This window comes from Canis aureus, chromosome 32, assembly GCF_053574225.1.
Source record: "Canis aureus isolate CA01 chromosome 32, VMU_Caureus_v.1.0, whole genome shotgun sequence".
Classification (NCBI taxonomy): domain Eukaryota; kingdom Metazoa; phylum Chordata; class Mammalia; order Carnivora; family Canidae; genus Canis; species Canis aureus.
In genome coordinates, this window is record NC_135642.1 from 7,220,144 (window position 1) to 7,243,103 (window position 22,960).

At 44.5% G+C, this 22,960-nt stretch overlaps 1 protein-coding gene across 1 annotated transcript; it reads right to left on the minus strand.

Moving 5' to 3' along the window:
* Window positions 1–15,211: 15,211 nt before the first annotated feature.
* ACTC1 (actin alpha cardiac muscle 1) lies at window positions 15,212–20,309 on the minus strand. The gene is made up of 7 exons (XM_077880494.1): window positions 20,157–20,309; window positions 19,589–19,739; window positions 18,149–18,473; window positions 17,349–17,510; window positions 17,017–17,208; window positions 16,045–16,226; window positions 15,212–15,544 (listed from the first exon to the last, which is right to left on the minus strand). The coding sequence occupies exons 2-7, from the start codon at window positions 19,715–19,717 to the stop codon at window positions 15,401–15,403; spliced, it is 1,134 nt and encodes a 377-aa protein (XP_077736620.1). The 5' UTR covers window positions 19,718–19,739; window positions 20,157–20,309; the 3' UTR covers window positions 15,212–15,400.
* Window positions 20,310–22,960: the final 2,651 nt, after the last annotated feature.

The window sequence follows — 22,960 nt, forward strand, 5'->3', positions numbered from 1 at the left end:
GGGGCACAAATGATTTCTCCTACATTATAAGGTCTTCATTTAATTCAGTTGAGTTTGTTTCCTCCAGAGGAGCTCAGTCCCTAGTTCAAATTCTACACTGCACTTAGAACTGGAGTTTGTGAAGGGATGGCCAAGTACTGTATGTAACTTCTGAAACCATCTAGAGCATTCTTGGGAACATGCTGGGTGGTGTGGTCTAGTGGAGCAAGGAAAACCCTGAATGTGAAGAAGGGTGTGGAACAACACTGATAATGCAGCAGGGTCACTTCAGTCTGGAAGTGACCTCGGAGAGAGGGACAGGACCACAAGGGAAACTGGCGACTCCCCCATCCTGGTCCATCCCTCCCTCCCCACATGGAGTGTGTACTCCATGTAAATGTTGACAAAAATGTCAAACTTTTTTGCAACCTAGTGCATACACATATAGACTTCAACAGCATTCCACAAAACATTATCTACCCTCACTATACACAGTATACTCTGGTATTTTCTATTTTCTCCCCTGCTTGGTTCCTTTTTTTTCAATGTTTCTTGGAATCTACTCAACTAATTTCAAAATTCATTTAATGGCTCATGACTTAACAGTTTGAAAAACATGGTTCTAAATAGCATCAAATCATTCTGGTGGACAACTGAATACTTACCTGTTGGCCTGAGCCAAGAGAAGGTAATGGCTATTTGGGGAAGAATGGAAGAGAATAAGCAGTTATGGGTATTTGTCCAGCCTTCCTAGGAAACTCTGACCCTGGTCTGGTAAGAGTGTCACCAGGGCTCAGTAAAATGAGAGAGTTTCATAAGCTACCACTTCTGTGTGTGGCCCAAGTTTTCTTATGTGGGTTTGTTTCCTTCTAGAATTTGTACTACCAACCAGCGGTCATGGTCTAGGCAGCTTCCTCCCCTCTCACCACTTCCTGTTTCTGTATTCTCTATGGCACAGGCCAGTCTTCAAGCATTTTTTTTCTAATTTTCTAGGGTTATGAATTTATATCCTGTCCTCTCTTTCCACTGCCCATCTCCCAAATGGTGACTGCTCCCTAAATTCAGTGTCACTGGCACAAGCCACATCTTCCAAAGAGAAGGGATGAGGACAGGGCTAAGATTTGTTTGGCACTTAAATCCCGTTTGAGGACAGGTCAGGCCCAGTAAGCAAAGGACAGACAGACTCTGTCTAGAAAAGAGAAAGGCTAGGGTATGTTTGACTTCAGTATTTAAGAATGAAGTACCAGCTGTTCAGTTCTTCAACAAATAGCAATCGAGTGTCTGCTGTGGAGGAAGGCAAGAATTTCAGGAGGGAGTCATTAATTCAAAGGACATCCAGAAAATACAGAGTAGATGGCACCTTGATCTGCTATAAAAAATAAATAAATAAGTGACCCTAGGGATGAAATTTAATAACTCTTTATAAAAAAGGTCTACAAATCCAGGGGTATCATATGTGGGAAATATTCACTGACTGGAAACAAACATTTGTATTAGATAAATTAGCTCCTAAAAAGTCCATTTCCTCTGCTCACGCAAATGTTGCTCTTTGTGCTGAGTGGAAGGGCATTTCCGCTTCTCCCACCGCAAAAGCTGTATTTCTTTCAACATTAAGGTTAATGAGGGCTGGGGCCCCCTAATCTACATGAGTAGGTTAATTCTCATGTGTCCCAGATAGTTGAGAGAGAAAGAGATTTAGAACTTCGGCTGAAGGGAGATGCACACACTGCCCACAGCGAATGCACGCCAAGAAGCCAGAAAGAGCACCCCATAGAAGGGTCTCTGTCCCGCAGTTCCTCCATCTACAAGGTAGGGGTGCTGAGCCTGACCCCACCCTTCCCTGTGTGTGAATGGGAGGCAACAGTTCCTAGGTATGTATACTTCAAGGTTTGATTATATTGTAGTAACAGAAATATTTGGTCAAAAATTGGGGTGCCTGGGGGCTCAGTAGGTTAAGCGTCTGACTCTTGATTTTGGCTCAGGTCATGATCTCAAGATCCTGAGATAGAACCCCTTGTCAGACTCTACACTCAGTGGGGAATCTGCTTGAAGATTCTCTCTCTCCGTCTGTCCTTCTTCCCTGCTCTCTCTCTCTCTCTCAAATAAATAAATAAATAAATAAATAAATAAATAAATAAATAAATCTTTAAAAAAAATCCCTGATTCCGCCTCTTTGGGTAGGCAGGATTTTAAGAACTATTTTGTCAAAAATTAACAGAGCTGCCATGACATTGCTGGTAGGACACCAATCTTCAGTGTATTTTCAGAATTAAGGATGTGGTTTGAGGTGATCTCATATTCTGTTGTCAAGGGCATGGATGGATTTCCAAAAAGCCCTTAGAAATGTCTTCATTGGCTTAGTTGAAAGTTCAAAGTTGAAAGTCACAAAACATTACCAATGAGTGAGGCTATTCCAATCCTTTCATTCAAAATGATAACAGAGAGGTGCCTGGGTGGCTCAGTCAGTTAAGCATCTGCCTTCTGCTCAGGTCATGATCTAAGCGTCCTGGGATCGCGCCCCATATCAGGGTCTGCTCAGTGGGGAGCCTGCTTTTCCCTCTCCCTCTACCCCTCATGCTCTCTTGCTTTCTCTCTGTCAAATAAATAAATAAAACCTTTTTAAAAAATGATAACACATTATGTCCAAAGGCAAAAGAATGTGACTTCTACACTGCATTCTTGCCCCCCTCACCTTTGGCTACTTTTGACATTGTTGTGATAAAAAAAAAGGGGGGGAGGGCAGGGAGGACAAGAAAGCAAAAGAGATGACTAAGAGACTCCTGTTTGTTAGCCCTCACAAAAAAGTCCTCACTGTTACCGTCAAATACTCAGATGCTTCAACGTTTAAAAAAAATTTAAGTTGATAAATAGAATGATTTGGGATTCATTCATTCTGACACTGTCTGGCTCTGTGCTAGACATGCTGTGCTAGAAAATGATGGTTTAAAAAAAAAGTCTAGTAGTAGAGATGAAAGAAGTAAGCTAACAAGTTATGATCAGTATGAAATTCAAGAACAGACAAAACTAATCTATAGTGATAGAAAGGGTCACCTGGGATGGAGGTGGAGAGGGCTGTATTTGGAGGGACAAGAAGGAATTTGGGAGGGAATGGAATGTGTGATGTATTTTGATTGAGGTGGTCGTTACTGGGTATACACATTTGTCAAAACTCATTGAATTGCTTGCTTAAAATGGGCATGTGTTATTGTACATAAACTACACCTCAATAAAGTTAAAACAAAAAATAATATAATAGGTGATACAAAGGACATGAACCAAGGGTGGAGGCGAAGGGAGGAGGAAAGAGGCCCATGTGGAAGAAATCCCATGAGCAAAGGCCTGATGGTTTTCCTTATTTTTCTTGCAATAGAGGACTTTATGAAGACAAGGTCATGATTTTACTCTTCAAGAAGAGTAAAGGAATATGAAAAGGAATATGCAACTGAATCATCCTACCAATCCTTCTAAATGTAGAAATAAGAGATAAAGGGCATGAGATTTCTTTTTGAGATGATGAAAATGTTCTAAAATTGACTGTACTGATGGCTGCCTCTGTCCGTGAATATACTAAAAACCGATTAAATTGTACATTCTAAACGACTCAACTGTATGGTATGTGAATTATATCTTAAAGCTTTTGTTAAAACAACAACAACAACAACAACAACAAGATAATTTAATTCAATGATGAGACAGGTTTGGGAGGAAACTTTGGACATGGATTAAAGCAAAGTAACCTAGATGAGATCCTTCATGTTTACTTCCTTAGTGTGCTGCTCACATGTTGAACAAAAAAAGAGGTGACTTCTGATAGATCTTCAACTTCATTCATATGCTAAAGAGAAACACTGTCCCCCCACCCCTTCCACCACTGAATAAAATTACCCAATACCAGACTTCCATTTCTGATAGGGTAGCACTTTGGATACCGAAAAACTGTCCCACGTAAAATAACAGAAATCCTGGATTACAGTTATTTTTTTTCTTAAAGATTTTATTTTATTTATTCATGAGAGACACACAGAGAGAGGCAGAGACACAGGCAGAAGGAGAAGCAGGCTCCTTGCAAGGAGCCAATGTGGACTCCATCCCGGACCTGGGATCACGCCCTGATGGACGTCAGTCGAAGGCTCAACCACTGAGCCACCCAGGTGTCCCTACAGTGATTATTTTAAATGTATTGTTCAGCTGGCATAAAGTCACCTCAGAGCCCTAAAGCCAAGTGAAGTCCTGGGGAGGTCAGTGTGAGAAGCTGGTGCTAACAGTCAGAATAGGCTTAGGTTATTCCTGAGGCAAATAAGCTCATGGTTAACACTTTATTTCTCATTTATGCCTCATTTATGTGTCCACAGGAGGCATTAATCCTAATCCTTGTGGGGACCCGGCCTACGGAGGCTTCAATTCAGAATGTGAGTGTTGTAGTAGATTTTCAGTTCCTTGTATCGTGCTTCTTTCTCTCTAGTTTCTCAAACTATTAAGTTTGGGTATATATTTTATATTTTATATCTTCCCTATTAAGATTTATATTTGGAGTAAACACTCGTCAAGTTCTTCCTGCTGAAACCCTCATCCCTACCAACCTACGGTTTTCTTTTTAAAAACTGGAATCCTCATACTGTATTTCAGTGACGGAGCTCCCTTTTATGTATTAAAATCAAACCAGTTATTATAACACAATGAAATTGACACTTCAGAGTAATGGGTATAAAAGAGAACATGGCTTCGCTTTACTGTAAGGTTCAAACAGATTTAAAATAAGTTGCTTCAACTTGAGAGGAGGCTCAGTGTGGTACATAAAGGGCTTCCTACACGAGAATTCAGGAAGCCAATTTAGATTTTTTTAAAAGGCCCTGTAATGTAAGGCCATGGTGATTATTAGTTTAACTCTTTTTTTTTTTTTTTTTTTTTAGTTTAACTCTTTGAACCCCATGTCCTGAAGTTGTGACGTTATTTAGGTCCATCTGTCCTTTGGCAGAGGAAGGGGAGTGTATAGCTTCACATTCTCAGCCTTCAGAGTAGTGCTCCCTGAATTCTCCAGTTGCTCTTGGATTACTATTGAGTTGCTCAACAAAGATCTCTGCTCACTAGACCCTTCTGGATCCAAATGCCAGAGTTCACCTTCTTTAAATATTATTCAGTGGATCACTTCTCAGAAAGCACATCAGGAGAGACCACATGTTCTCTCATGTCAAATCCAAATTTCCACATTTGTCTTTCAATCATGTGCTCACACACACACACGTATGTATAATGCTTATTAATATACTAATATATAAATATATGTAAGTGTGAAAATATTAATAACAGTGACTATAGAGCACTAATTAAGGTCCTCCTGTGTGTCAAGGCCTGAGCATAGTATCCCATTTCATCTTTCTCGCAACTTTGTAGGGCCGTTTGATCATCATTTGTGTTTATTAGGCAAGAACACTGCCCTCCTGTGTCTCCAAAACCCATGCCCTAACCCTCATCCTCCTGGATCCCAACCTACCTGACCGCTGCCTCCCTGAGCATACTCTCTGCTCTAGTCGAGTCTCCCCACTACTTTCATGTTCCCCAAACCACTCTACTCATTCAGTCTCCCTCCCTCTCTCCCAAACCCTAAACACTTTTCAAGACTTAGGGCAAATCCCATCTTTCAGTGATGCCTTCTCTCCAGTGTAGGACTGGAGCTGCATTTGAATCACTTTGAAATTTTAATTTCCTTGAAAACGCATAGTCCATTCAAGCTAGCAGCTCAAAGCTTGAAGCTTCAGTGGTTCTGTCATCTTCTCACCTGCCCCATCCAACCCACAGCACCTCCTGGCATTGCTGCTCGTGAAACCCATCTTGACTCTATCTACACTTCTCTCCATCTTTACAGTTTCCTTCATATCCAAAACCCAGCATCTCCTGCCTGCATAAATCTAAGGAGTTCTTAGTGGCTCATGTGACTTCACTCTTGCTTCTCCACTCCAGTCTCACATGATACTTAGAATAAGGTTTTAAAATATGTTTTATAAGTTTAAAACCCTTTGACATCATTCTGTTACTTTTAGAACAGCATCCAAACTTTTATCACTGTCCAGAGGCCCTGTATGATGGGTGTTAGGACTACCTCCCCAGCGGCACTTACTCCACCAACCCCTTTACCCTCATCACTTTCCATCCACTGGTTATTCTCACTGTTTTGAACATGATAGACTCTTTCACATCAGGGTCTTTGCAGATGTTATTTCCATTGCCTGCTTTTCCCATTTTTCAGGTCTCAGATTTAATGATACCTTTTCAAAGAGGCTTTCCCTGATGGTCTTACCTAACTGGAATCTTCTTCTCTGCTAGAATCTCCTTTCACTGCACCATTATTCCTTCCATGGGCTGAGATCAAGTTCTATCTGTGTATTTGTAGATTTAGACATTTGTGCCTCCCCCTTCCCTACCCCCAACACATACGCACTGGACCACTGGACTGTAAGCCATGTGAGTACTGTGGCCATGCCTCTTTTGTCTCTAGCACTCAGTAGAAAGACCCCAATAAGCATATGTTGCCTTAATCAGTCAATCACAAATCAGTTCTTCCAAATAGATTTAAATTTTTTGACAGGATTATATTCTTTTTCTCCTTAAAGCTCCCTTGTAAACACTGAGAATATGACAGGAACTCAACTTCCTACCAGTGGGTTGAATACACACTGAAAGCATGCCCTCGGATTTCCAGCTATTGTCACTGTTAATGAGATCCACTGGGCTGCTGACAGGGATGGGGAGCAGCCTCAAGAGCTCTGACTCTGCCACTTATTAGCAGCATGATGTAAGGCAAATAGCCTCTTGAGGTCTCAGTTTTCAACGATAAAATGGGAATAGTAGCCAATGGGCTGGGTGCCTAAAATGATACTGATATTAATAATATTATTTAACAATGATTGAGCACTTGTACTGCACTAAACCCTTCAAATATATTATCTAATCTAACAAAATAATGTAGTAGGGTCTACTATTAACCCTTACTTTCTGTTTTCAGATTCTAGGAGTTCCTCTATACATTTTTAATAAACTCCCTTCCTAACTTGAGATAGTTTGAGGAAGGTGCTGTTCCCTATGACTTGAATAACACTGATCAGAAACTAAGGCCAAAGAGCATAGAACCCAAGGCTCCAAAGAAGATGAGAGATTCGGGGAGGTGGACATCAGGCTCAGAGCCAGGAAGCTGAGTGGGAATGGGGCAGGGACAATGTTTCTCCCTAAGTGCCCACTCCTATACCAGCCTAGTTGGTAAGAAATGATTTAACTGGGAGACTTAGACTGTGGAACCAAATTCTCTCAGGCCAACTTTACTTGAAACCATTGTGCATCTGTTTCTCCATCTATGCTAATTTCATAGATGCAAAGTGAAAAAGGGGGAAAACCAGGCTCTTGAACAAGGATGAGAAAAAGAGAAGGGATCATGGTGAGAGTCAAAGAGCACAGAAGACCCCTCCTGGGTGGCTAGTTGGTTGAGCATACAACTCTTGATTTCTTCAACTCAGGTCATGATCTCAGAGTTGTGAAATGAAGGCCTACATCAGGCTCTGCATTCATCCGGGAGTCTACTGGAGACTCTGTCTCTACTCTCTCCCCTTCTGCCCTTTCTCTCTCTCTCTCTCTCTCTCTCTCTAATAAGTAAATAAATCTTAAAAAAAAATAGCACAGAAGAACAGAAAGGAAATCCTCTTCACATGGCCACGGGCCCAGCTCTCTGTTGATGGTGCAGACCTGTGTTCTCTGTGGGAGTACACACACACACATACACACGTACACACACACATTCGTGATGTAGCCTCTTCCCCCTGACACCACAACTTGCTTTGATTTGTCTTCAAGGTCTCCAAGGAAGAGCCTTGGTTTCCTCTTTGCCATCCTTCACTTCTTCATACAAATCCGCTTGAACCCTTTTCTTCCTCCCCAGCTTTCGATTCCTTCCTTTGTCCTATTCTTATTCTTTGGCTCATGAAAAATTCGGGATCTATGGAGAAAGCATTTCAATGGATTTGAAGGGACCTTTACAACCCATGTCCCCCTCTGTTCATCCCTTGGGGCCCAGCTATCATAATCTGATCTAGAAAAAAAGTAAATGGATAGAGAAGGGAAGTCAGCAACTAGGTTGAAGTTTACTTTGAAGCACAGGCATCCCTGTACCAGGCACTGTGCTTGGCGTCTGAAGTATGTGATATCACTACAGTTGCATGACAACTCTGGGAGCATGATTTTTAGTTAGCTTCTTTGTCCTGACGTTCAGAGAGGCTAAATTATTTACTTATAAGCCACTCTACTAGTCAGTGGGAAAACCACTATTTGAACTTAAATATTTTTGACTGAAAGCCCATGCAACATCAATCCTTCAGGTTAGTATAATAATAATAATTTAAAAAATTATAAACAGAAAACTATTGTTAAATTATAGGTGTGTTCTCTAGTGGGAAAATATGTTCTAATTTTCCCCCAGAAACATAGATTAGGTAACTGGCATGTTAATTAATATGATCTTTTCTCTAGAGAAATGCAAATAAAGTTAAGTGTCATCAAGATATGAATGGTAGGGAGAATGTCCTGGATAGCCAGCATTGGGTCAAGACCCAGGAAAGAAGTCCAAAGGGTAGATTCCAGAGTTAAAGATGTCTTAGGAAAATTTCACTCTTGTGCCTAAGTCAGATTTTTAAAAATTATTTTTTAAATTTAAATTTAATTAATTAGCATATAATGCATTATTAGTTTCAGAGGTAGAGGTCAGTCTTATATCACACCCAGTGCTCATTACATCATGTGTTCTCCTTAATGTCCATCCCCCAGTTACCCCATGCCCCCATCTTCCTCCCCTCCAGCAGCCCTCAGTTTGTTTCCTATGATTAAGAGTCTCTTATGGTTTGCCTCCCTCTCTGATTTCGTTTTCTTTTCTTTTACTTTCCCTTCCCCTATGCTCCTCTGTTTTGTTTCTTAAATTCCACATATAAATGAGATCATGTAATAATTGTCTTTCTCTGATTGACTTATTTCACTTAGCATAATGCCCTCTAGTTCCATTCATATTGGGGTAAATGGCAAGATTTCGTATTTTGATGGCTGAGTAATATTCCATTATATATATACACATATATATACATACACATACAATATCTTCTTTATCCATTCATCAGTTGATGGACATTGGGTCTCTTTCCATAGTTTGGCTATTGTGGACATTGCTACTATAAACATTGGGGCGCAGGTGCCCCTTCAGATCACTACACTTGTATCTTTGGGGTAAATACCCAGTAGTACAATTGCTGGATCATAGGGGTTCTATTTCCAACTTTTTGAGGAACCTCCACACTGTCTTCCAGAGTGGCTGTCCCAACCTGCATTCCCAAAAACTGTAAGAGAGTGCCCCTTTCTCCGCATCTTTGCCAACATCTGTTGTTTCCTGACTTGTTAATTGTAGCCATTCTGACCCCGTGAGGTGGTATCTTATTGTGGTTTTGATTTGTGTTTCCCTGAAAGCAAGTGAGGTTGAGTGTTTTTTCATGTGTCTGTTGGCCATCTGGATGTCTTCTTTGGAGAAATGTCTGTTTGTGTTTTCTGCCCATGTCTTGATTGGATTATTTATTCTTTGGGCATTGAGTTTGATAAGTTCTTGATAGATTTTAGATACTAGCCCTTTATAGATTTTGGATACTTGCAAATATCCTCTCCCATTCTATCAGTTGTCTTCTGGTTTTGTCGACTGTTTCCTTTGCTGTGCAAAAGCTTTTTATGTCAATGAAGCCTCAATAGTTCATTTTTGCCTTTGTTTCCCTTGCATTTGGAGATGTGTCTAGCAAGAAGTTGCTATGGCTGAGGTCACAGACATTGCTGCCTGCGTTCTCCTCTAGGATTTTGATGGATTCCTGTTTCACATTTAGGTCTTTCATTCATTTTGAATATATTTTTGTGTACAGTGTAAGAAAATGGTCCAGTTTTATTCTTCTGCATGTGTGCCCAAGTCAGATTTGCTTTTAAACCACCTACATGACGGCTACCCTGTCAATATCCAGTGATATTTCCAAAGTTCTTCAAGTGAACCTATTGACCGAAGGTCTTGCTTACACTTGACTGCAGACTCCATTTCTCATCTACCGCTAATGCAGTATTGTAATTCAGCTTTACTGTAATCTTCCCTTGCGTCTGTTTCCTCTCTGTCTTCTCTCTCCAACCTTGATTCCCATGGAAGCTGCAGTAAAAGAATGCAGAGCCATAAGCAACAGCATTGCTGGGAGTCCTGCAGACCACCCCTGCTTAACTCTTACTTGACTCAGCTCTCCTTTGTCAAGCAGCGGAGAGGACCCAGAACCCCACTGAGAAAGACATTCTTTATCTGCCTGGTCAGTCTTACTCACATTCATTGCATACAGAGCTGATGACTGAACTGCTTCTACCATAGGAATCAACAGTAACCAAAAGTATACTTCTGCCCAAGAGTTTTTATCCTGTAGCTTCCTAATGGGAATTTGGTTGCTATAGCAACAGCCAAGCTCTGCCAGAAGGAGAAATTCCTTGTATAATGAGCCCGGAGGACCTTGTGAAAATAAAGGAAATCTTTAAAATGGAGCTGGGAAGCCCTGAAGGGGGAGCTCTCCTACACATACCACCACTCGTGGCAGCCTGGGTAACCAAGGGAAGAAGGAAGATGAAAACTATTGAGGCAAGAGAGGACATTTTTCACATAGGAATTTTATCTCCTGCTTTTAAGAGAAGGCAGGAGGATCCCTCCCTGCCCCAGCAGCATCATATTAACCCCCACTTGTAGCAAATGAGAAACTACAACCTCAAACTCTTATTCTTCTCCAATAAACTTTTGTTCTAAACAACCCTGCCCAATTTCCTCCTAAAACCCAATAAAAGCTGACCTTCCCTTTATCCCTTTGGACTGGCTGATGGTTCACCAAGGCTTGTTTGTCCTAAATTGCAATTCCTCTGTTATTTCTGAATAAGCTCACATTTTCTTGCTTAAATAAAATTACTCTTTCCTGTATTTAAATTTAACCTTGAGTATCAATCTTTGCTGATTTTGACCTGAAAGATTCAAAATTTCCTTAGTACCTGTCAGTTACTAGGAAATATTTATAGCATTTATATCATGTTAATCACAAAGTGAATCTAACATTTCTTTTTTATACACCTGACTAATCTGGTCATAGAGAGATCATTGAGTTTCTGGGTCCCTGGGCCACGCCGGAGTCTAGGAAAAAAAAATCTGGGTACTCACACATACCACCAACCAAGCTTCTCAGTCTTACCTCAGTTTTGTTTGAGTGAAGTCATTGCTCTTCTCAAGCCCTTCTCATGGCCTGTTAAATCAAATCAAACTTCCAAATGGAAATTGGAGCCTTTGCCCACAAATTACCATATTTTCCCTTATGCTCTAGCTCACTGGGCATGGTGTTCATGCCATTTTGTTCTCTTCCATTGGAGGATTACCCCTCCCTTACTTAACATTGATCAGTCCCCATGGTGAGGATGGTATGACCCAGTTCTCAAGGCTGACCAGACTGAGACTTCCCTGGAATTTTTTCAGAATGATAAAGTGAAGACACTCTTCTGCTCCAGAAGCTGATAAGTTGGTAGACTGTGAATCTTGGACCATCATGCCCAACATGTGGGAAAATCTTGTATTAGTTTGCTCAGGCTACTATAACATAGTAGCACAGACTGGGAGACTTACACAATAGGAATTAATTTTTGCTAAAAACATTGGGGTGCAGGTGTCTTGGTCTTTCACTGCATCTATATCTTTGGGGTAAATCCCCAGCAGTGCAATTGCTTGGTCATAGGATAGCTCTATTTTTAACTCTTTGAGGAACCTCCACAGTTTTCCAGAGTGGCTGTATCAGTTCACATTCCCATCAGCAGTGCAAAAGGGTTCCCCTTTCTCCACATCCTCTCCAACATTTGTTGTTTTCTGTTGGCAAATTAAACTCCAATAAAAAAAATAAAAAAATGAAAAAAGGAATTAATTTTTGCACAGTTCTGGAGGCCAGAAGTTCAAGATCTAGGTGCCAGCAGGGTTGATTTCTGATGAGACCTCTCCATCTGGCCTGCAAATGGCTGCCTTCTTGCTGTGTCCTCACCTGCCCCTTAGTCTGTACATGCACCCTCCTTGTATCTCCTCTTCTTATAAGAACACAAGTCCTATTGGATTAGAGTCCCACCCTTGTAACCTCATTTAATCTTAATTACCTCCTTAAGGCCCACTCTCCAAACACAGTCCCATTTGGGGTTAGGGTTTCAACATACAAATTTGGGGTAAGACAGTCCTGTCTATAACAGATTCCATAAAAGAAATGGAGAGAGAGTGGAGCTTCAGTGACATTGTCTTAGTCAACTGACCCTACTTCTCTAAATATTCCATTTCCTTTAGTACTTTTTCTTTTCTCTGTAACTCTACTCTCTTGGTTATTTAAATATATCTACATAATGCCCATTGCTAAGAAATGACTATTCTTGAGAAGAATGAAGAAATGGTGTTTGGGAACATTAGAAATTAACAAAAATAGGGGATCCCTGGGTGGCGCAGCGGTTTGACGCCTGCCTTTGGCCCAGGGCGCGATCCTGGAGACCCGGGATCGAATCCCACGTCGGGCTCCCGGTGCATGGAGCCTGCTTCTCCCTCTGCCTGTGTCTCTGCCTCTCTCTCTCTCACTGTGTGCCTATCATAAAAAAAAAAAAAAAATTTAAAATCCTGGACTGGATGGAAAAATGTTTAAAAAAAAAAAAAGAAATTAACAAAAATACTGTTTTCATTATAAAAGGAGAAGAAGTATCATGATCTCCATAGGTTATTTACATTACATCTTAACCAAAGACACATTCACCGTAGACCTCTCAAATATTTTACACTGGTGAAGATGGCCTTAAGAAAAACCTCTGTTGCCTTAGTATCTTTCTTAAGCACAATTATGAGACTATTTAGCTGTTCTGATATCTTATACCCCATCACCAAGCAGAGATGAGAAGACTTCAGAATTCAGCAAGATCTGTGTGCTTATTGTGCTTTATCACTTCTTCTACATATATCAGATGTTGAAGTTCCAAAACTTCTACTTTTAAATAAAAATAACAATACCTATTCCCTTTCCAATCCTACGTGAAAGGAACCATAGATGATAGCTCAGCCAGTTGTCTAAAGTTGAAGTGTTCATGCTATATTCCAAGGATAAAATTCATGATACTTATGTACTCAGTTTGAGAGATGAAAGGGAAACAGAGACTAGCTAAATCATATCTCCTCATATACGCCCCAAATCCATCTCCTTGGCTGATACCTATCTTTTAAGCCAATCTATCTGTGCTACACATACAACTGGGGATGGAGGTGGGAGTTGGGAGGAAATTGCCACTGAGTTTGTTATTTGATGCTTAATGCAGAAAAGGACTTCTATTCCGGTATGCTAAATATGGAGCTCTAAACTCTGAACTCCTTAAGCACAGAAGATGTACAATAATCCATCTTTGTGTCCCCTGCACCTACTACTGTTCTTGGCCTGGAGTCAGGGATCAAGAGATACTTTTGGAGAGATGCCTGGATGGTTCAGCGGTTGAGAATCCGCCTTTGGCTCAGGGTGTGATCCCGGGGTCTGGGGATTGAGTCCTGCATCAGGCTCCCTGACAGGGAGCCTGCTTCTCCCTCTGCCTATGTGTTTGCCTCTCTCTCTATGTCTCTCATGAATAAATAAAATCTTTTAAAAAAAGATATTTTTGGAATGAATAATATAAAGATACAAGTATGAGCTTGAGTAATGGCATTGGCAATTTTACTAACGATGTCTGATGAGCCCTACATACTCAAAATTTTGAACCCAGACACTCAAAAGGGTATGTGATAGAATGCACTAAAACCATGACTACAGTTTTATATCTCTATATTTGTGTTTATTAACTTCATGAGTATAGTTTAAGATTCAAATTTTATGACTAAAGATGGTTTAAGAAGCACCAATAGATTAGATGTCAGAAAATGTGGCTTCCCATCTTGGACAGTCCACAAGTTGTGTAACGTTGCACCACTTGTTTCATCTTTCTAGAAGTCTTGATGCCCTCATCAATAGATAAAAGTTAAATTACATTCATTCAAATGCTCCAACGGTTCCTGAACAATGAACTTGAAAATGAAACATCTTAGAGCTTCTGCAATCGCGTGGAAATCTACCTTTGCAGATTGATTTCCTAAGTCATCAGCTCCCACCAGCCTGCCCTGTGTCTTGTTTGCTGGCTGCTGCCCCATTTCCTTCTGCTGAAATTTCCTGCCCGCTCTTCTCACCACTGCAATTCTTAACCATTCTTCAAGACCCAGACCCATGTCCATCTCTTGAAGCCTCCCAGACCACACACACTGGGAGTTTATGGGTAGTGTATGCGAGCCCGTCAAGGACAGAGCATGACTGATTTCTTTCAGATGCTGCCCCCAGCAGCCCCCACAGTGTAATTTGAAGAGAGTCCGGCATGGAATAAAGCGAATATTGCGGCTTCCCACTCCCCTTGACCTCTTGGTGGACTTCATAGCCGTTACTGCACTCAACCCCAGATCTCAAGATTTCAAAGATGAAGAAGAGCCCAAAGAAAGACCTTTGTCCCAGAAGTTAGTTACTAATGAGGCAAAAGGATCTGGTGCCTGTTTCCTCACATTTATTGCAAGCACAATGGTCTTGGTCTGTTTAGGGAGTACTTGGAACAGGAGATGGCTGGGCTCAACGGTGAGCCGGACTCCATGTTTCATCATTAACATGCATAGTCCTCAGGAAGACAACTGAGAAGTCTAGAATTGATAATTTAGGCTAAGTTATTTAAAATAATCTTTGACTTTCTCAGTACTAATATATATATATATGTATATATATATATAGTTTCTACAAAGTTACAAAAAAAACTGGAATATGTGCTGAAACAATGTTCATTCTCATTCATAATAACTAATCTCAAAGAATCCTGAAATCCAATTTTGCATCTTTGTTTTTGTGGAGTGAATCTAATCTATCTACTTTTCAGATGTGAAAAATATTCATGATTCTATTCCAAAGTGTAAAACTGCTATTTAGTATTGTAACTCCTAAATAAATGGCACACCAATTCTTCTGATGAGCTTTGTGGTACTGTGATCTTACAGTGCTCATGGGGACAAAGCTGATGATACATGAATTCACAGACTGAAGTAAGCATACACTGGCCCCACCCTCCCATGACCACCAGGAAAAGAAAGAAGAGAGGCTTTTTTGGTAGGTTGCAAGTCCTGGTCTGGTTTATTTATAAAGCAATAAATATTAGAAGCACAAATAAATTGCACATGTGTAAACAAACTGTACAATGATTGATGAGAGATAAGGAAGGGTGGTTCGGGAGATTCCAAGAAGCAGAATACTGTCGTCCTGAATGTAAAGTAGACTAAGAGAGAAGCACCTTAGAAGCATTTGCGGTGGACGATGGACGGGCCTGCCTCATCATACTCTTGCTTGCTGATCCACATCTGCTGGAAGGTGGACAGGGAGGCCAGGATGGAGCCCCCAATCCAGACAGAGTACTTACGCTCAGGGGGAGCAATGATCTGCAGAAAGACAACAAAAGCTTCCAGTGAACTCTGACATTCCAGGCAACAGATCAAGCAACATGTTGGTGAGATTCACAGAACAAATCTTAGATGTTAATTCATTGTAATGTAAGATATTTCATCCTCAAAAGTATTATGGCTGAATCAAGTTTTATGCACTTTCCTCTGGTTCATTATATCCAGTATCAAAGACTACAAAATAGCATTGCTCCACTTTTCTGATCTAGAGTATAATGTGGCAACAAGCTAAATGTCTGGTGGAGGCTAGCCGAAAAGTTGGAGCCTTTTAAAATGTGTTCGAAGATGTAGGGTTTTTTTTTTTTTCTTCCAAGATCTATTATTATCCATTGCTTGAAAATATATTTAAAGTCTCCTATCTTGGGAAAAGTGCTAAAAAAGCTAAGAGGTAAAGTGTAGAGGAGACAGGAAACAAAGAATGAGTTCTGCTTGCAATACTGAGACCCGCCTTGGCTCTCCCACCCACAGGAGTTCTTTACCTTAATCTTCATGGTGCTAGGAGCCAGGGCAGTGATTTCCTTTTGCATGCGATCAGCAATACCAGGGTACATGGTGGTACCTCCGGATAGCACGTTGTTGGCATAAAGGTCCTTGCGGATGTCAATGTCACACTTCATGATGCTATTATAAGTTGTTTCATGGATGCCAGCAGATTCCATACCTAGAAATAAGTTTGAAAAAAAAATCACAGTGCACTCAGGCCAGGGGCCCAGGGTGGAGGGAAGAAGAAAGGATTCCTTTGTGTTGATAAACTGTCACCCATTTGTCTCTGAAACATATGTTCTTCTTTAAGATCTACTGCAAGGCGTTTGTGGAACAGGTGTCTCTAACAGTGCTGACAGTTAATCCCCAACTGCCAAGACACAAACAACTGTGCTCAGCACCTGCTGGGAATGAACACTTGAACACAAACATTAGACGTGCGAAGTTGGAAAGGGTGAGATGTGCATTAGAGTTAGATTAATGCAATTTTTATTTATGGACTAAGGTAAGATTCCGACAAGCTTCCTCTTAGAAATCATTCGGAGGCAGGATGTTTGGTAAGATGCAGGGGTCCAGTCATTCCTATGAGTATGATTACTGTTTCATTCAATGATGAGTAACTTCAGAGTAAGTCCGGCGACTGGTAATGTACTTACTGGAATAAGTCAGCCCTTCTGACTAATCATTCCTTTCCTACAGATACAGGTTATTCAATTACTACTCTGTCTCATCCTTTATTTTGACATGAAGTCAGTGTGTCATCTTTGTCGTATCACAGCGACAGAACAGTATGGCCCTCCCTTTACTGAGTCACCAGGATGTGAGGCTGAGCTGTGTGGGACCCTAAGCTATGACTTCTTTTAACTCAAGGGCTCCTTAATCCTTCTTGATGATAATAGATTTTGCTCTGGGCCACCCCTAGATTTCCAGGGAAAGGCTGTACCTCTGCCCCAGGCCCTACCACTCACCGATAAAGGAGGGCTGGAATAGTGTCTCAGGGCAGCGAAAGCGCTCGTTGCCAATAGTGATGACTTGGCCATCGGGCAGCTCATAGCTCTTCTCCAGGGAGGAGGAGGAGGCGGCTGTGGCCATTTCATTCTCAAAATCCAGGGCAACATAGCACAGCTTCTCTTTAATGTCACGGACAATTTCACGTTCAGCTATAGAAATAAAGGGTATCACAGTCAAACTCCGAAGAAGGAAGTCAACCGTGGGGAGTAGATAGCTTCTCTGGTTGTGGAAGAAGGCAGACACGTTGCTGTGGCAGATGACACACACACACACACACACACACACTCACCAGTGGTGACAAAGGAATAGCCACGCTCAGTGAGGATCTTCATGAGGTAGTCAGTCAGATCCCGCCCGGCTAGATCCAGACGCATGATGGCATGGGGCAGGGCATAGCCCTCATAGATGGGAACGTTGTGAGTGACACCGTCCCCAGAATCCAGAACAATGCCTGTCAGGAAGAAACAGACAGGAGCAAAGTAAATCCCTGAGGACACCATCCCCTTAGCTGTGTCAAAGCCTACTTCCAATCTTGGCTAAAAGATACTAGCACTGGGCATGGATCCAGATCAAATTAGGTTCCTTACACACAAAGAATAAAAATGAGCACAACGAGGGCTAAATCTGAAGCCAGCAACAGCTCACCCTTTTCAATATTGTAGTAGAAAAATTTCCCCAGGACCCTTTCAAATGACCATCCCTTTCACCAGCCATTCGCTTAGTATGGGAACATCCAGGCGTGTTTTTCTTTCCTCCCATCTTACTTGCACGTGTTTTCTCTTTTTTGACTCAGACCCTGTAGGGACTGTCGGTTCTCCTTGAGGATGTTTGCCCAGGCGCTGTGTGGGCATGAACACATACCAGCGATGGCTGCGTCCCGGGTTTGTAACATCATGTGGAATCTTGGTATGTGACGTCACCTACTTTAGGGTGGGTAGGGATCTACCTCCACGGGCTTTCAACACGTGGAGAGGTACGTGATCTGAAACTATTGACACCTCCCTCTCTTCTCTGGGACACCCTCCCAGGGAGCGCGAGGGAAGCCGATTCATGGCAAGGTCAGTGACTGTGTCCATAGCCCAAACATACCGGTGGTACGGCCAGAAGCATACAGGGACAGCACCGCCTGGATGGCCACATACATGGCAGGGACATTGAAGGTCTCAAACATGATCTGGGTCATCTTCTCACGGTTGGCCTTAGGGTTGAGTGGGGCCTCGGTGAGCAGAGTTGGGTGCTCCTCAGGGGCCACACGGAGCTCATTGTAGAAGGTGTGGTGCCAGATCTTCTCCATGTCATCCCAGTTGGTGATGATGCCGTGCTCGATGGGGTACTTGAGAGTCAGGATACCTCGCTTGCTCTGGGCCTCGTCACCTACATACGAGTCCTTCTGTCCCATTCCCACCATGACTCCCTGTAAGAAGAAAAAAGATGGGGAAATCAAGCTTCCAGCATTTTAGGAATATAACGGATGCCTTATAAATTTACACCTAACTGCCCAAGTCGAGGAACACCCTATAAATACCAGAAATAAAAAATACAATTTTACCCCGATTTAGAAATATCATTTAGAATCAGTCTAGTCCCTTCCCCCACCCACCCCCACACTCCCCAGGTACAATTCCATTCTTTTTTTTTTTCCAATTTTTTTAAAATTCCATTCTTTAGACTATAACTGGGGCCGCTTCATCAAAGAAGTACAGCCTCACCTCATCTTAAAAATACATAATGCCTTCATTAAATTATTAAGTTCATCACCCATGTCAACTGAAATATAAATGACGACATTGTGGAATGACTGAATTAATGACACATTGTATTTCTCCCAAGAAAAGATTTTGTTCATCGCGTGAACATGAAAAGATGGGCTAATTTGCCATCACCGCTCTGCCCTGAAACACAGCCTGCCAGGCGCTGTCCTGCACTGCCCGTCAGTCACCAGTGCCCATGAATGCGGCTCTCCTTCCTGGCAGCCTGTCTGGCAGGGCATGTGGGAAAGCCCAAGAGCATGGCACTTCTTTTAATAAACAAGGTGACATGTCACTGTCACGCCTGGCTCCTAAAAATGCAACAGCCAGGAAGCAGATGGATTGCATCCTTCGGGAGCCCCGTAAGCTGGCTGTGAACAAGGGTTGGGTGTGGGTCGGGTCCCTCTGGTTGAGAGCAGTTCTGTTGTGCCAGGCCGGGAGCAGGCCTAGGGGACGAAGGCCAAGTCACGCACAGAAGTGTGTAAGGGGCCAAGGAGACCCTGGCAGCTAAGCACGCAGGGCAGGAGTGGAGGAGAGAAGCTGCCGCCGACCTTCCCCACGGGGAGGGGACCCTGGGAGCGCAGCGCCCCTGAGAGTTGGGGGACAGGTGTCCTGGGTGGTGTGCTGCTGGTGCGGGGAGCATGGCTTGTCTGCGCGCTTGTCCGCGCGTCCGTCCTTTCCTCGTTTGCCCTGAGCAGGCCCTGGACCGGGCGTCAGGGGGCCCCCTCCTAGGCTGCCGGCCGGGCCACCCCAGGACCGCAGGCCGGGCCGCGGCGTCTACCTGGTGGCGCGGGCGGCCCACGATGGAGGGGAACACGGCCCGGGGCGCGTCATCCCCCGCGAAGCCGGCCTTCACCAGCCCGGAGCCGTTGTCGCACACCAGGGCGGTGGTCTCCTCGTCGTCGCACATCCCGGCTCAGCTGCGGCGGGCTCTGCAGGTGGACAGGGGGCGGCGCGCGCTCAGCCCGGGCGGGGCGGGGAGGGGAGGGGTCCCCGGGCCCAGGGGGCAAGGAGCTGCCGCCACCCCTTAGCGAGCCCTCCCCAGCCCTTCCCCCGACCCGGAGCCCGCAGGCCCCAACCGCACCCCCTGCCCGGGCCCCAGCTGGAGGGACCCCGGCGACCGCGGGGGCGGGGGGGCGCACGGATCACCACCTGCGCGCCCCTCTACTGTGACCGCCCGCGGCCAAACAACTTAGGATCACACCGAGAAGTTTGGTTTTTTTTTAAAAAAAAAGGAGTGTCGCGGCAGGCTGGGGGTTTGGGGCCGGGGGGGGGGGGGCGCCTCGGGCTGGGTGTCCTCGGGCTGGGGGGCCCGGGCTCCGCGGGGCGGGGGGCGAGCGCTGACTCACCGTCGGCGGGTCGGGCTCGGCTCGGCTGGGGCTGCAGGCGCTGGGTGCCGGGCGCGGGGCGCGCCGCTTTATAGGGCGCTGAGGACGGGGTCAGTTGCGGCGGCCGGGGGCAGGGGTGGGGGGCCTGCTCAGCCACCTTGCCTTATTTGGTCGCCCTCGCACCACTGAGGAGCGCCGAGGCCATTCATGGAGCCAAGGGCAGGGGAGAGGATGGGCCAGGGGGCTCCCGGACCATGTAAGGAAGGGGAGGGGGCAACCAGGGGGATGGCCAAATAGGGAGCTGGGGAGGGGCGGGCGGTGCAGGGTAGGGGGCAGGGGGAGACTAAGCGACGCCAGCTCCCCTCCTACCCCCCTTGGATGGAGGTGCACCCTGGCTGAGCTGTGGGCTCGCTCCTCGCAGCCCCGCCCGCCTAAGACAATAAGCCCTGTGCAAGCGGGAAGGCTTGGCCCCCTGCCCTCCGCTGAGGGGTCCTGACAGCTGGACCAGGGCAGCAGGGGAGCGACAGCAGCTTCTCATCTTCCACCACTGCGAGCTGCAGGAGAGCCCTGGCGGTCCTCGGGGACTCAAAGGGCACCACAGCAGCACATTTGGGTGGCCAGAAAGGGGGTCCCTGGGGCAGGTCACCCTGCTGGTCTAGTCTCCACCAGCTCAGGTTGCTGGGGCCTGTTCTTCTGGGTCCGAAAGCAGAGATGAACCGAGGCCACCTTGATCCCCAGCTCATGCATGGCTTAGGGTCTGACTAGGGACGAGGCTAAGAATTGGAGAGAGAGCCTGGCCAAGTGTTGCTGGAGAAGGAGCCAGGTTTACCCCACCATGGATATCAGGTAACTCTTCTCATGTTGCCAAGGTTTTGCTCCAACTCAGACTCCTGACTTCAGGCCAGAAAAGGATCCCCTGCTGCCAAAGTGAATGAAGGAACAAACGCCAAAAGTAGCTTGAGCACTTGCTGGTGGGTAGAGGAACAAACTGGGGGCAAAGGCCTTAATTCCAAGCAGAGACAAGACTGAAAGAGCAGATATTCTTGTCAAGAAGATAACAGCCACTTCAACCAACCAAACACATCACAGGACAGCAGAGTTAGAAACAGCAGAGTCTCGGCCTCCATTCACCACTCCCCCCACCCCCACCCCTGAACTACTGATTCAGAATTGGCAAGATGCCCATTTGATTCATATGTACATTAGAGCCTGTGAAGCCATGATAGAAATGATACCAGCTCCTTCATGGAAACAGATTTAGAAGGGTCTCGGGGCTTTGGAGAAGGGAGTGGAAACATGCCATGAACTGGGGAGGGAAGAAAGGAACAGAGAGACATAAGGACAGAGATTACTGATTTGCTCTGGGGTGTCCTGCATTCTCAGTTCTTGACTAGCACTTGGATTTTTAATGCTTGTGTTTTCCCTCCTGTTCACACCAGTTAAAAATAGAAAACTGGGCACAGGCACTCATCTCTAGAGTGGTCTTGGATTGATATGCTGAGGAGGTCAACTGATTAGATACTTGCCCAGACTGGGGAATGTTGGGCCCTCGCTCCCTGAGCTCCCCAACCATGTTTGGGTTGGTTTGGAGAAGAAACTATGGGGGCAGCTGGGTGATGGAGCCAGGTGAGGGGTCTGGCTGGGGTCACGCCCTGCCACACAATAGGCCTTTTACAAAGAAAATGCCCGTTGACAGGATGCGAAGGGCAGAGGGGTCTCAGCTCACACAGATGCAGAAGAACCATGGAAAAGGAGGAATGAGACTGGCATTACAGCCAGAGAGCCCTGAGTTCAAATCCTGTTTCTATCGCTTACAAGTGCATGTGGTCTTGGGCAAGTCACTTCACTTTCCTGAGCCCATTTTCCCCTCTGAAAAAGGACACAGTAAGGGTAGCTTTTTTCTGGTAGGGGTTATTAATTATCAAAATAATGAGGGACCATCCACATAGAAGATACACAAAGAAGAATCCACATAGAAGATACAAAGCAAATAGTCACTGTTACAGTTCAGTAGTTCCAATACTCCTGGAGGCAGCAGTTGCAGTCTCTTTCGAAGAACTGGGTCAATTTCATTCATTTATTGATTCAGCAAATATTTGTGGGACAAGAGCTGTGCTGGTCATAGGAATAAAGCGATACGTAAAGCAGAACAGAGCAATTACAGAAAAGTCAGAGCCGCGTACGGCATGTGCTGGGATGAAAAAGGAGGGAATCGCTGGGATAGTCATGAAAAGAGGGATCCGAGGAGGCATCAGCGAAAGCCTTCCTGAAGAATATCCTTTTATTGTCTTTAAAGTAGAGCAGGGGCAGCCTCGGTGGCTCAGCAGTTTAGCGCTGCCTTCAGCCCAGGGTGTGATCCTGAAGACCCGGGATCGAGTCCCACGTCGGGCTCCCTGCATGGAGCCTGCTTCTCCCTCTGCCTGTGTCTCTGCCTCTCTCTCTCTCTCTTTCTCTCTCTGTGTCTCTCATGAATAAATAAATAAAATCTTTTTAAAAAAATAAAGTAGAGCAGGACTGAAATTCATGAACATTTGTGTGAAAGAAGGTTTCAACCTGGGGGTGGCAGGATGGCAGGCTTCCACATTCACTGCCAGAGGTGTGAAGGGAGCAGTCCTGGGAAGTCCAGTGTATCGCTGAGTGCTAAAGCTATCGGGGTGATTCCTCTGCAAATCCTTTCGGGGCTCAGGAGGCCAACTCCAGCGTCCCATCTTGGGACCAGCCTGCTCTGGTGGAGAGGGTAGGTCGATGGAGCGTAGATACCAGTTTCATAAGACAATCTAACCCCTTAAAATATTTTCAGAACAATTTCATTTCCTTCCCACTTA